The sequence below is a fragment of the Melitaea cinxia genome, chromosome 30, assembly GCF_905220565.1.
Source record: "Melitaea cinxia chromosome 30, ilMelCinx1.1, whole genome shotgun sequence".
NCBI lineage: Eukaryota > Metazoa > Arthropoda > Insecta > Lepidoptera > Nymphalidae > Melitaea > Melitaea cinxia.
This window is the reverse complement of record NC_059423.1, coordinates 6,517,895-6,532,209: the sequence shown is the minus strand read 5'-3', so window position 1 is coordinate 6,532,209 and position 14,315 is coordinate 6,517,895. Positions and strand designations below refer to the sequence as shown.

At 33.5% G+C, this 14,315-nt stretch overlaps 1 protein-coding gene across 1 annotated transcript; it reads right to left on the bottom strand.

Moving 5' to 3' along the window:
• Positions 1 to 3,858: 3,858 nt before the first annotated feature.
• On the bottom strand, positions 3,859 to 14,170 carry LOC123668208 (isocitrate dehydrogenase [NAD] subunit gamma, mitochondrial-like). The gene is made up of 8 exons (XM_045601997.1): positions 13,828 to 14,170; positions 12,198 to 12,312; positions 11,745 to 11,896; positions 11,510 to 11,654; positions 10,985 to 11,127; positions 9,638 to 9,789; positions 8,995 to 9,195; positions 3,859 to 4,051 (listed from the first exon to the last, which is right to left on the bottom strand). The coding sequence occupies exons 1-8, from the start codon at positions 14,064 to 14,066 to the stop codon at positions 4,005 to 4,007; spliced, it is 1,194 nt and encodes a 397-aa protein (XP_045457953.1). The 5' UTR covers positions 14,067 to 14,170; the 3' UTR covers positions 3,859 to 4,004.
• Between the last annotated feature and the right edge of the window lie 145 nt (positions 14,171 to 14,315).

Genomic DNA, 14,315 nt, shown 5'->3' with positions numbered 1-14,315 from the left:
TAAAGAAATTCGTATCCGAAACCGTTTAAAAATGTTTCGGATTGAGACGGAGACTAAGAACCGGTTTATTACGTTTTTTTTTTTAACCGCACCGAAAAAGTTTATATTGCTCTTGCTTCGAACTCCAAGGGCCTGTTTCATCGTTACCGTTATAGCTATCTGATGTATAACGGTATCCAACAGATAAAAAATTTATAATATATTATTCTTGTTCCCTACCTGTGAATCTAAAAATTTTAGTTTATTAAAAATGAAACATGCGGCATATTTTACCTCCTGTTGTTAAAGTCTATTCGTAACGTATGTGCAGGATAAAATTTCTCCTAAACTGACGAAACAGGTGTATACTAAATATTTGGATGCGAAACTATCGGATGATCCGAAACAATTTAATATCCGTATCCGAAACGTTATGTCCACAACATCCCCGGTGGAAATAATTTATCTTGTGTACTATGACAGCCTCTGTTGTTTGGTAAAGTCAGATCGTACAAAAATTAATTTTTTATAGGTTTTTTTTTTGTTTTTCTCAATTTTATACATAATTATAGTAGTCACAAAGAAAATGACAGTTTGTCAACTTCGTGATGACAAATTCAGACAATGGATCCTTTTCAACACTTGCTGATAAAACTATCTGATGTATAACGGTATCCGAAATGTAATATTTAAAATAAAATTATCATTATTATAACAGACAAACTTATCTAACGGTTGACATTTTTATACATCTTTGTCACTACTTGTTGCTAAAGCTGCTTGATGTGTGACGTTTTCCAACAGATAAAAGTTTACCCTGAATAAGGCTATCAGTAACTGATATGCCAGATAAAATTTACAGCAACCAGTGAAAACATTTCTACGAATGAGAATCAGATTGAACACTTAACTGTAGTTTGTAATTCTTTGACATGTCTATATATTATTTCTATGACTAAATAATTTATAAAGACATGAATAACTGAAATGACTACAAGAAAAATAAAATGTAGACATAATCGACAAAATTAATAATTTCAAGGTGTTTTACAGAATATAATCTACTTAGTAGTGCTACTGACATTTGACATTTTGATTTGACAACTCAAGTCTAAAAATGTCATCGCACATAACGTGTGATGTTGGTGTTAGGTGTCATTTGTATGTAAACGGTTGTATTTCGAAAACATCCATGAGATATAAATGAATTAAAACCAGTCCATGTTTCCAAAATCAAATAATATGGATTTTATATAAATATATAATAAGTATATATACTTACACGTGGCCGTCTAAAACTCTTTATACACAAAAAAATATCAATAGGAAAGTAAAAAGAATTTAATATATGTTATAGTACAAATTTGTTTATATTATATACAAAATAATATTTATTAAAGGAAATATTCTTAAATTTTTAAAGCGGCGAGGTCGAATCTTCTAATTTACAAAAAAAAAGAAATCAAGTTTCAAACAGCAGAGGTGATTATTTGATTTTGAAAAAAAATTGAATTTTTTTATCTTTGGTTTATTATAAATATAAAGCAAGCCGAAATTGGTGCTTTAAAAATGCCAAAACGCATTAGATAAACAATTATATAATGCATCTATGCATTTAAATTTAATAGTGATTGAAAATTAAAAAAAAATAAAAACAAAAATACGAGGACGTATGTTAAACTTACTTTATTGGATCTGAATAAGTTAAAATTGTTACTGTTAATTTTTAATTATAAATTAACATCTTACGGCTCTGTAACTTATTGAATTGGTTGTAAATTTGATTTGATTTTTTTTTGCCTTAAAAACCGCAAAGATCTTAAGAATGTCAAAATTGTGCAATAGCCTTTAAGGCCAAAGAGACCATTCAATAAAATTTGACATCTAAGTTAAATGGCAACCCTGGCATAGATTTTTCATGGATTTTTTTTTTATTCTAATAAAATTTCTAATAATAACTTTTTATTACTGGTATTACCAAGTAAATCCAGTGTTGCCAGCATTTGGCGTCAAAATCACAGGTGAAATTGAAAAACCGTAAAACGAACCGCCGCATTTATTTTATACTTTGATTTATTATTATTATTATTAATGGACTATTGTTATTTTTACGTGTAATTATTAATTAATATTTATATAATTGTAAGTGTAGTTATGCGAGGATCGCGCAATTGATGTAATATCCAATCTGATGTGAACAATACAATGTATCTGTATATCGTTGAGTATCCCTAACATTTGTTTTATTTCTACCCTCATTTCGCTTCAGCCTGTAATATCCCACTGCTGGGCATAGCCTGGGCCTTTCTCGATATAGGAGGAGGATCAGAGTTTAATCCACCACGCTACTCTGCTGCGCGATGGCGGATATTTTGCCTATGAGTAACAATTGCTATCAGGTGTACACGGGAACAACCGGGATCGACAGCTTAACGTGCTCTCCGAGTGGGATGACCCACAAAGACTAACAATCAGACTTGAAATAAATATTTGTATAAACACAAATATCCACTCCGAGCGGGTATCGACCCGCCACCGTCGGCGTTTAGGCGCCGCCGACACGGCACACGCAACACTACACCACTGCGGTCGTCCTCGTCATTTCTACCCTCGTACGTTTCAATATAAAAACGTGTTCGAACTATTATCGAATACTTACCGTCGTTTTCAATAATCCATCTATCTCTGGTTATGCCCACTAGCGGTAGATTTTTGACACAATTTGTATAGAGCTATCGTTAAAATTCTATCACTAGTAAGCAAATTCAGAGATCGACAGAATATTGAATTTGGATGTTAGTGTTTCGACACCTAAAGAATGTCGCACACGTGTGGGTTCGAGCTTAATAAATTAGGCCACCTCTATTTTACTTCAGTACATATTTTACCGTTGCTTTGCTTCTGGCGTTACAAATTGCGTATCTATATGCAAAGGCTTATTATTATACTAGCTTTTACCCTCTGCTTCGCTCGCAGTTTTTTTTTTTTTTTTTTTTATAAAAAGTATTCTATGTTATTTCTAATCTCCTTAAGAATATGTGTACAAAGTGTCATGATGATCGACTAAGTAGTTTTCGCGTGAAAGCGTAACAAACAAACTTACATTCACATTTATAATATTAGTAGGGATTATTTATTAAATCGTCTATAGGCAAAGGTACCATCCGGTGAGCCGTACGTTTTTTTATCGACATATTTGTATTAAAATATATATTTATATTATACCCATTTATATGTCCATTTCCTGAGAAAGACTAGGCTATATTTATACTATCGAAAACAAAAATAATTTTTCAATTCGACCCAGTAGTTCCTGAACTAAGCGCGTTCAAACAAACAATCATTATCATCATCATTACAGCCTATACAGTCCACTGCTGGACATAGGCCTCCACAAGTTTACGCCAAAAATAACGTGAACTCATGTGTTTTGTCCATAGTCACCACGCTGGGCAGGCGGGTTGGTGACCGCAGGGCAAACAAACAAACTAGCTTTATAATATTAGTAAGTTAGTATAGATTTACCAATTACAAATAAAATACATAAACTAATGTACAAGTGTGTATATTAGTCTAAATATTTTATGTGTTGATAGAAATGAGAGGTCTTAAATTAAAACCACAAGCATTTTGTAAGTAATATACACAAAAATCAATCAAATTAAATAACAGAAGCAGTAGTTAGGGTAGGGTAGACTTTAATTGCCGGGGCCTGGAGGCTTTGTCCGGACCTACGCTCACACGTGGTAGTTTTTTTAGTCAGTAGGAGTCTGACATAACCCTCCGGCGCGGGGGCGCCATCCATGCCATGCGCCATATCTATGATAGATTTCCCCACGTAAAAAAAAGGGTAGGGGGGGTTAATGAACAAATACTCCGGGATGCGATCACATATATTCATTTTTTACATTTAATAGACGAAATATCTGTACATTTCTACATTTTTAAATAATATTATTTTTTTACATATTTTTCTACTCTTCTACATAAATATATTTTATACATAATTCTTACAATTACTAAAATTACACTATGATAAAATCCATATCCTTTGCGAGCGGTACTATATTTTCTGAAAGTAAAAACAAAAATGATTTTAATATATAATAAACAAATAAACGCATTACACTCAACGACCACGACTAGGATTTACTCCTGCGTTGGAGGTCGGGAAATACAACACAAGCACAAACACCCAGACCACAGCAAATACCTCTATAATCAATACAGATTTGTCATGAGCAGGGATCGAAGTCGTGATCGCAAGCACAACCGTCAGTACTGTAACCGACGACACGTCTAAATCTTTATTTTTGTTTAGCTCATTAGGTAAATAAATAAAGTGTCGTAATTATCACTAGTTAATTCAAAAAAAAAAAAAAAAACTAAACCCGTGATGTTGTCTGCGTCAATTTAAAGTCTGTATCCATACATATTTAGGGACTATTGTAGTGTCGGAATGAAAGTATTGATCAGAAGGTGTCGATCGAATATATTTGCACAAAAAATAGTAATATTTATAATGATTAACAATAAAAAGTAAGTATCACAATAGTTGATAAGTTTTATGACCAACCGCAGATGTTTATTGTCTAAGCCTTGCGTCTCTTTCTCGCGCGTGGCTCTCTTTTTCCGCGCGTGCCGCTGTCGATGACATGCGCATCGTTGCGATTCGGAGGCACGGTAGCACAGAGCGATAATTATAAATAGAACATACGTTCCCGCGGCTCGCTCTTTTCGGCGGCGATCGGCGCGGTCAACAGATGTCTGACATGTACTTCACTCGGCGCGATTGTACTTCGTGAAGATATTACTTTCAAACAGTTCTTTTCAGAGCTAAAGACGTCATGTTTCTCGAACATTAAAACAGTTCTTTTCAGAGCTATGTACTTTCTGTTTCACGAACGCGTCAATGTATCTTGGTAACGGTAATGGTTTGAGGTTATGAATGGTGAAGGTATTTTTGTGGTAAAGGTATCAGGTAAGGTTAAATGGTAATGGTATCAGGTAAGCTATATTGTAGTAGCCTCATTGAACTACTATTACTACTTAGGTAATAATAGTTCGATGTGGTAGGTAGCCACACATATATATATTGTATGTATGAGGAATCTCCTTTATAACTTTGAAATTCTCATTATCTTACGTAAAGCATAAAACATGATTTTATCTAAACAAAAAAAAAAAAAAACGTTTGCAAAGTTCGACTTTTATTTCACCTGCGGCAGCTAACTTTTAGTTGTGTCAGTAATTGTAATCTCTTAAAACGCCTCACAAACATTAGGTTCGTTTAATAATCACGTTAGGCTCGATAGGGGAGCATTGGGCTTAAAAAAAACGCGAATATGACGTGGAAATGGCACGTATCTCTTAAAAATAACCAACAAAAACCTACCTGCGGCCATAATTAAAAAAAATTGTATCACCTAATACACTAAAAAAAATACACGTGGTTTAAGGGTGCGTAAAACCTCACCGCTTATCACCAAGGAGGGGTAGGGTTTGAAAAGTTACTAAAAACATTACGTGATTAGACAAAGACCCCCGAGTATATTGATATTTTCAGAATGTTACCTTTGAGTACAGTTATCTAATCAGCTCTTATTAAGTTTCCAGACAAAAAATCGAGGTTTGTTGTAGAAATCACTCGTTCAAAGAAAATTAAATATATGTTATGTCTCAATATACTTCTTTTTTATATATCTATTTATATTTTTTTTATTAGGCCATAATAAGTCTCTATACAATCTAATAGGCTATAATTAATCCACATACAATCTGAAAGCATTATAACTAAACTAGCAACTATAACACAAAAAAAGCTTTTTCTAATTTTGGATGTGTTTGAAAGCTCATATTAGTCTATTAGTGTTAAGAAAATAGTGACTCATCGGTGTCACTATGCCACACCCCTTCAATCATTAAATCTTAGCAAATTAGAACTCCTGTCTAAATGACTTACTTCTACTAATAAATTTGAACACAAATGAAATTTAAAAAAAAATAATAAATATTTAGTAACATCGTTACTTAATTTTTTTTTTTCTGTACATGATTGGAAGAATAAAATGTATTTCAAAAGAGAAATTTTTAACCAAGATAAGGTAAAACGTGTTATTAAGTTGGCGTCAGTCCGATTTATATATATAGGGACTCTTAACACATTGATCGCCATGGGGGACACCAGTCGGGCCTCATTTGTTTAGTCCATGGGGCCAGTTTAAAAGTCCTTATTTACAAAACTTTTATGATAAGTTTTTATTGTACCAAACCCATTCTTAAAGATCTTACTTATTTTTTCTTACACTATATGACATGTTTTTCTGAGTCATATTTTTTTAAGTTGAATCTGGCTCGCGGTCATGTGGTATCCCCGCGGCACCAACGGAAAAATTGTGTGTCGACTACATGGTGTCCCCCCATGGCCCAATGGGAACTAAATATAACTATTTATCAAAAAAAAAATCTATACCTACTTACAAAACTATCAGTGTCAATTCGAAACACACCTACATCTGTAATTATATACTACACACCCACACACACAAACTACAACACCAAAAAAAAAAAAACAACAATAAAATAAAACAACAATCTAGTATTCTGGCATTTATTGATTTACAAACTAAAATAAATAAGGTCACAATACTCAAGTGAATCGACGATTGAACAAAACATTATCACATTTTACAAAGTATTGTATAATACTAAGTGTCAGTTGTACTGGTGGTGGATAAAGTTTATCCTGCACATAAGTTACGATTAGACTTTAACAGCAGGAGGTAGAATAGTACATTAGGACTTGATTCTCCTCAGTTGATAAACTACAACTTTTTTATTCATATTTGCCAATAGAAATATCTCATATGTATAGTTTATATCGATGGTAAAAAAGAATAATATTTATTCTTTATCTGTTGGACACCGTTATCCGTCAAATAGCGTTATCCGCAATCGATGAAACATTCCCTATAACTTTGTCGAAAAAATAACAATCGTATAGAGAAAAAATTATATTTAAATAAGTGTTTTCAATGTTTTATTTATTTTAATTTTTTTTTACTAAAAACGTTCTTTTTTTTATATTCAATAAACAAAGAAAACACCTGTCAAAATGGACAGACAATAAATATTCAAAGTTTCACAGATTAAAATTCAATGTTTACTATTACAAAATACATAAAACAGATTATAAATATTTCTTGTAATTTCAAATAATGCTTAGCACTTTTCAAAAAGTTTGGTATATAAATGGTTATATACATGTGTATATAGGAGTATTCAAACTCAAAAGATTGTAATAAAATTATGGCAATCTAGGAAATTAAGGCTAGTTCAGATAAAAGTTTGGTAAACTTTCATACCGATAAACATTTTCAAATTGCTCAAAAATTTGCTCAAAAACGAGATGTTTTCTAAATAAAACGGTTCGTAATCGTAACGAATTGTAATACGTAGGAATTGGATTAAAATCAATAATTTGACAACAAAAAATGTCGTAACTTAAATTTTTTACAGTTTTACAGAATAATTTTACTATTAAACCATTTTAGGGTTACTGTTGGTTGAGAATTTTGTACGAAAATAATACCAAAATTATTGAAACCAAGCGAAAGCAAATACTTTTATCTTAAAAAGCCTTAAATATTCATTCTTCTACAAACGATAGCTATAACACTGGCAACTAAAAACAAATAAAACTACATAGTACTATGTACTTAGAAACAAATAATGTAATACATATGTATGATTAATATTTATAACAACAAAGAAAGGATCTTTTAAGTCGTCATTGTAATTAACATTGATTTATATGTAAAGAGATATACATATCGGCACGGATATTGAACGATCGACTCAAGAGTGGGACACAGTTTGAATGGTCACAAAATAATAAAAAGTATTCAGTGCTCATTAAACATCTATATTCATAAACATTTTTTAATATCATATAAAAAATTGACCATTTCAGCGGGGATTGAACCTGCATCTCCGACTGACCGAACCATGTACCCGTTAGATCGAAATTTTTGATATGATGATTTTTATATTCAGGTCTAAGAGATATGATGATATATGATGTTGTTGTATTTCATAGACAGTTGAAGATCATCGCTGAATACCCGTGCCGATAAATAGTAAATCTGTTATTGGTCATTTTGGGAATCCAATATGTCGTCACGATTGTAATGTCACGTTAAGAGTTTTATTTTAATTTTTATTTCACTTATTTGAAAACATTAATAGCGCGTGACTGACTAGGAATAACCAACAACAAAACAGTTAAATACAATGTTTTACATATAAATCAAACGGAGAAAATTTGTATTTAAAATTGTGCTTTGACAAATTTTTTCATTTAATTTTAAGTAACAGACATTTTTATTACTGGCATTCGGGAACCCTGCTTTTTAAATTTACTAGTGGCCAGTATCAACCAATAACCATTTTTCTATGCCTGAATTTGCTAACTAGACATAGAATATTGACGTAAGCTCTATTCAACTTGTATCAAAAATCTATCGATAGTTAACAAAACTAAAGATAGTAAGATTACTGAAAAGGGAGTAAATGAATTTTTAAAATGACATTTGTGATGTCAAGTCGTTCTAGAAAAAACTAAAAAATGACAGTTTTTTTTTTAATGAAAATTTGGTTTGGTTATCAATGGCATATTTCAAATACATCTAACTACAACAGTTAAGTAACAGACTGTTTTATACAAACAAAAAAATTACAAATATCATGATAACATTTTATTTTAACTTTCATTTTTGATCTCATTTAGATATTATTAATATAATATTCCTAAAAACAATTTTAACGTATTTAATTTTACATATGTACACAAATTGACACATTTCTATGACAAAACTCAATAATTAATCTGTCCAATCTAATATTAATTAATCTCAACCTTTAAAAATCCATAAGTCTTTACATCATTCGAAAGATTGAAAAAAAAAAAAACGTTACCATGACAGTCCATATCAATTTAGGAACGTCCGATATTACCCATGATGTTCTTGACGACCTCCGTTGACGATGCAGTCCCACCGACGTCTGGGGTCAGGACCCTGTCAACGTTTATGGTCTTTTCGACCGCTCGCTTGATGAGACCAGCATGGAAGTGGTGACCGAGGTGCTCCAACATATCCACTGAGGCATTGATCATCGCTATCGGGTTGGCTACGTTCTTACCCGCTATCGCTGTGCCTGGAATTTGGAACAAATACATTAATTAATCTGAAAATATGTCACTAAATTAAATCTTAAACTACTGTTTATTAATTTTTATTTTAGCTTGACAAGTTTTACAAGGTTTTTTCGTTTGTTAGACTAGCTGACGCATTGGTTTGTGGCTGTTGCGCTGACGGTTGCGGATTCTATCCCCGGACATGACAAACATTTATATTGGGTATACAGATGTTTGCTTGAATGTTTTTTGTTTTTATGGTGAATGGGTTACGAGAGCGTTACGAAAAGTGTGATCGGGCGAGGCGAACGTAAGTTGAGAGGGAGATATGTTAGTGAAGATAGAAAGAGAGAGTTACGTTTCGTATATTACTGTAGGGAGTTGCCCCTGAATGAAGTTTCACTTCCCACTCGTTTTTTTTTTTTTTTTGTTTGAAAAGAAACACAACCATTAGTTCCTTACCAGTGTTCCTAGTACCGGGCTCGAAGACAGCGTAGTTGTCACCATAGTTCCTTCCGGAGAGCAATCCAGCTCCGCCCAGTAGACCACAAACAACGTTTGACACTATAGATCCGTACAGATTTGTCATCAACATCACATCGAACTGGTGGGGCCTGGAATTGATAAATAATAATAACTAAAGTGGCGCAAGTAGTCGCCTAAAACACAGACTGCGGGCTCGACTCCCGCTCGGGGATGGATATTTGTAATTGTACAAATATTTCTCTTTTCCGATTTGGATCCTCCGAGAGGCCGTGGAGGTCCTATTAGGTCTCACTACCGTGCATCGGAGATCACGTTAAGCGATTCCAGTTGTTATCATAAATACCTGATAGCGATAGTTACTCATAGTACGGAATATATCCGCCAATCCGCAGTGGAGCAGCGTTGTGAATTAAGCTCCAATCCTTCTCCTACATGGAGAAAGAAACCTACGCCCAGCAGTGGGATGTTATAGTCTGAATGCATGCGTGCAATAATGTAATAATTTTATGCAGTAAAACTTCAACGAGGCGAGGCGAACGGACATTGAGAGGGATATAATTTAGATGGAGCTAAAAAGGTTTTACCGTGTGGTCTAAAAAGCACACTCGTTTTTTTTTTTTTTTTTTTAATAAGGTTGTAAGTTCCTCTGTAAAATCAAAGTCACAAACAAGTTTATTCAAATAGGCCCCAAGAGCATCAAATGGTGGAATGCAGATCCTGCAGAAAAGAATCTGCAAAAAACTCCGCGGCTACTCTTTCAAAAATAATATATAAACTGTGTTTTAGTACAAAATTAGTAATATCTTGCATGAAATACAGCATCACTAAGCTCAGACCTCTTATAACTATGTAATCCTGCACCGAATAATGCACTTTATTTATTAATTTTGTTTTCATAAGCGTTTTAAAAATTTATGTTGAGACGATTGGAAAATTGTTTGTGGCATTTTATTATACGTGCGAATACCATATACCAGAAAGAAGAGTTGAGTGTACTCTGGACCGACTGCTCCAGATTTTGAACAAAATATTTCCCACTGTACGCTACCACAAGAAATAAAATATAAATAACTATGTCATTGCAGCATTCTAAGTATCTATTTAGTTGGTGATTTAACAAATAAAATAACAACAAGCAATACTTTTTTTTTACGTGGGGAAAATAATGGATACTCTCCGACGCGGGGGCGCCAGAGGTCATGGTTATGTCAGACTCCTACTGACAAAATATCACCACGTGTGAGCAATCGTCCGGGTGGAGCGAGATGGGGTCGCGCTAGCATTCGCCACCTCGCCCCGGCGGTAACAACAAGCAATACTCACTTAGCTACTAGCTGCATGCAACAATTGTCAATGATCATATCGTTGTGCTCGATGTCCGGATACTCGGCTGCCATGCGACGTGATGTCTCCAAGAAGAGACCGTCCGACAACTTCATTATGTTAGCTTTGTGGACTGTTGTCACCTGACAAACATATATAATTGATTACACCCTAGATTAAGATATGTACATAGAATAAGATACATAAAATAAGATTCATAGAATAATCAAAAGACGCAAATTCAGCGTCTGGTCGTACCCCCCCGACATTTGCTGGGCCGAGACTATTAAAGTTAAGTGTCTCTCACATTAAAGCCAATCAGTTTCACGTCTTTCATTTCTTTTTAAATTTAAATCAAGTTACTTACTAGTTCGTTCGTATAAATTGTTTTCAAAACGCTCCGAAACCAAAAGTATGTTCTTATTCATATGTATTATATTTTTTATTTCCGTAAATAAAAAAACAAATAAATATTAGCTACCAAAGCATTTCACATGTCTAATAAACGAGTATATGTAAGCTAACCTTCTTCCTTCCGTTTCTCTTGGCAAACTCGAAAGCGAACCTGGCAACTCTCTCCGAGTTGCTTGCCGTTACCACCTTCATTGACTCGATGACTCCTCTAACAGACTCGTGCTCAAGCATGGCATATTCACCTTCTGTATTCTGTCTGAGAAGAAATTAAATTACCTTATTAACCAACATCGAAAAGTGGAGGTTCGCAGTTCATTTAAGCATGTGATAGTATAAACAATCTCACCTAATAATGACAATGTCGATATCCTTGTGTCTGGTCATGACTCCTGGGAATGATTTGCAGTTTAGCACATAGGCATACATGTCCAACTCGTTACGAAGGGCTACATTACGTGAAGTCACGTAGGCGGCTTCGCTCTTAGTTTCAATGTTACCCTGTAAACGAAAAAATAAACAAATGAATATTTTTTTTTAAATAACTAGTTCGCCAAATAAGCGGTACAACTCACTTGACGGTAATTGGTTACCGTAGCCCTAACCCCCAACTCTATCCAAGAGTTCTCTACCATACTCACACAGGAATAAAACGCTACTAATAGCTGCTATAAACGTTATTTAGCTGTAATCTTCTGTAAAGTTCAGGTACCACCGCAGATGAATACACTGGATATTTCTTGCTGTGCCCTACCTCAGTTAAATTTCTCATTTTTTAATTAAACAAATAAATACAATATACCTTGATTCCCACACCATTTCTTTTAATCGTTGTGATAGCGTATTGTACGTCGTCATCATTGTCGGCGTTTTCATCTATATTCACGAGCTCAAAGTCTACCGGTGCACCGATGTATCTACAAATATATTATATATTTCAGTACTATCAATTTTCATTTATTTATTACGTATATATTTAAATGGTAGGCATGACATACAAATATTTGTTTTTAGTTTGGCAACATGTCCTTATTCGTATGGGTAGTCTCACTGTATTATCTGTAGTAATGCCATTTATCTTGGTTTTGATAATAGAAATCTAATAGTAATCTTTACTTATAATAGCCAACTTATCCAATCAGCAAACGAGCAGTGTAAGAGTAGTACCCCAGACAACCTGACTATGTGTGTATTTTCAGGTCTCCTCCACCATGCTTCGGAGAGCATATAAATCGATTGGTTAGTATACGTATTAGCATATTGAGCTGTGGGTGCAAAGTGGTGGTAGTTTGTGGTGTAATTCAGGGGTCATGAACAGAAAATAATTTTGTTCAGTGAAAAATAAAAATAAATGAAACGTAATGTATTTAGTATTCATTAAATATCTGTTTCACATCCATAAATAAAAAGTATTGAAATAAAATTAGAGATCAGTCAATATCCATGCTAATAACTATAGCGGTAAAGCGGTTGGTGGCGATTATAACCATACACATCTGATAGAGATTGCTACTAGTTGAAAAAGTATACAACCTCAGTGGAGCAACATAATGACAAGATCCAAACTTTTATCTAAGAATTTATCGAAAAAAACCTCTTTTCTCAATAGTGTATTGTTTACAGGCTGATTCAATTATTTAATACAAACATTAAAATGTTAAGATTTTACATTTTTTTATGATAGTTATTATGGAAAACACTTGAGTACGGTTTGAGGAAGATATTATTACACGTTCACAAAAAAACTAAACCATATTTTAATTAATATATATGTTTATATAGTATCCCATTTCTAACCACATTTCTTCAAATGGGGGTTTCTGCAGGCAGTCATATTTGATATATTAAAAAAATTCCAAGCCATTTTTGCCAATTTTTGTAATTTTTTTTTTTTTTTTTTTTCTTATACATGAGCTACTCAAAACAGAGTACTTATTCAAAACTGTACAATGCTATTTTTCTTAGCCTAAAAAATATTGATTAAGTAAAATATCAATACTAACAGCCTCATACAACTAAAGAGCCACATATGGAAATGAATACTTTTTCTAGTAGAATATCTTTAATTGTACTTACGCGTTCACATAAGGCATCATACGCAATGAGTCTGGGTAGCTGTGCATATATTATTTTAATGTAATCTATTAAAGAAATTTTATTGTCTATATCTTTAAGCAATAAGAAACATCTTTTGTCTTTTAGGAAAATAGTAGATATTGACGAAAAGTAATAATAAAGATGTACCTACTCTATTTTCCACGATTTAAATTGATATGTTTTTACAATTTATAAATATTTTTCTCGTCAATTTGGTCTACTAATTAAAACCTGAGAAGTGTTATTATAAAACTGCAGCCATAGAATATACTCTCATTGACCTTTCCTGAGTTAAATTACAAATATGCACATGACAAGCTGGTAATGCGACTTACTTGAAGATTTCTCTGACGTAACTCATGCACTCGGGGCCGATGCCACCTCCAGGCAGCATGGTGACGGCATGACGGCCGCCGTACTGGGCTACCGGGATCAATTTCTGCTTCCTAATCACTGGTGTCTTATGCTGTACTTCGAAGTCTGATAGCTCTGCTGGACTAGGAGTTGAGCTAAGATAGGCCGCGCCTCTAAGCTCCCGTAGGAGCTTTATTTTAGACAACAACCTCACTGCCATTCTGTGTCACGGGAAAATTGAGTGAAAATTAATTTAGGTAATATCGGATCGTTGGATAACCACAGGAAGAGGAAGACGGAATGACAGATGATTTTTTTCTAATAGACTGCGGTTTTTCTCATACGTCAAAGCATGTGAGGACGCCGCTAAATAGAAATATGGGGTCGTAAAATTATTTTATTAAAAGCACTACGTGTAAATATACGAAATCTTTAGTATTAATTTCGATTTTCAACAAAACACAATATT

Coding starts and splice junctions, on each gene's coding strand:
- LOC123668208 (XM_045601997.1), bottom strand. CDS start 14,066: ATGGCAGTGAGGTTGTTGTCTAAAATAAAGCTCCTACGGGAGCTTAGA. Junction 12,313..13,827: donor TACGTCAGAGAAATCTTCAA/GTAAGTCGCATT, acceptor ATATATTTGTAG/ATACATCGGTGCACCGGTAG. Junction 11,897..12,197: donor GAAATGGTGTGGGAATCAAG/GTATATTGTATT, acceptor TTTCGTTTACAG/GGTAACATTGAAACTAAGAG.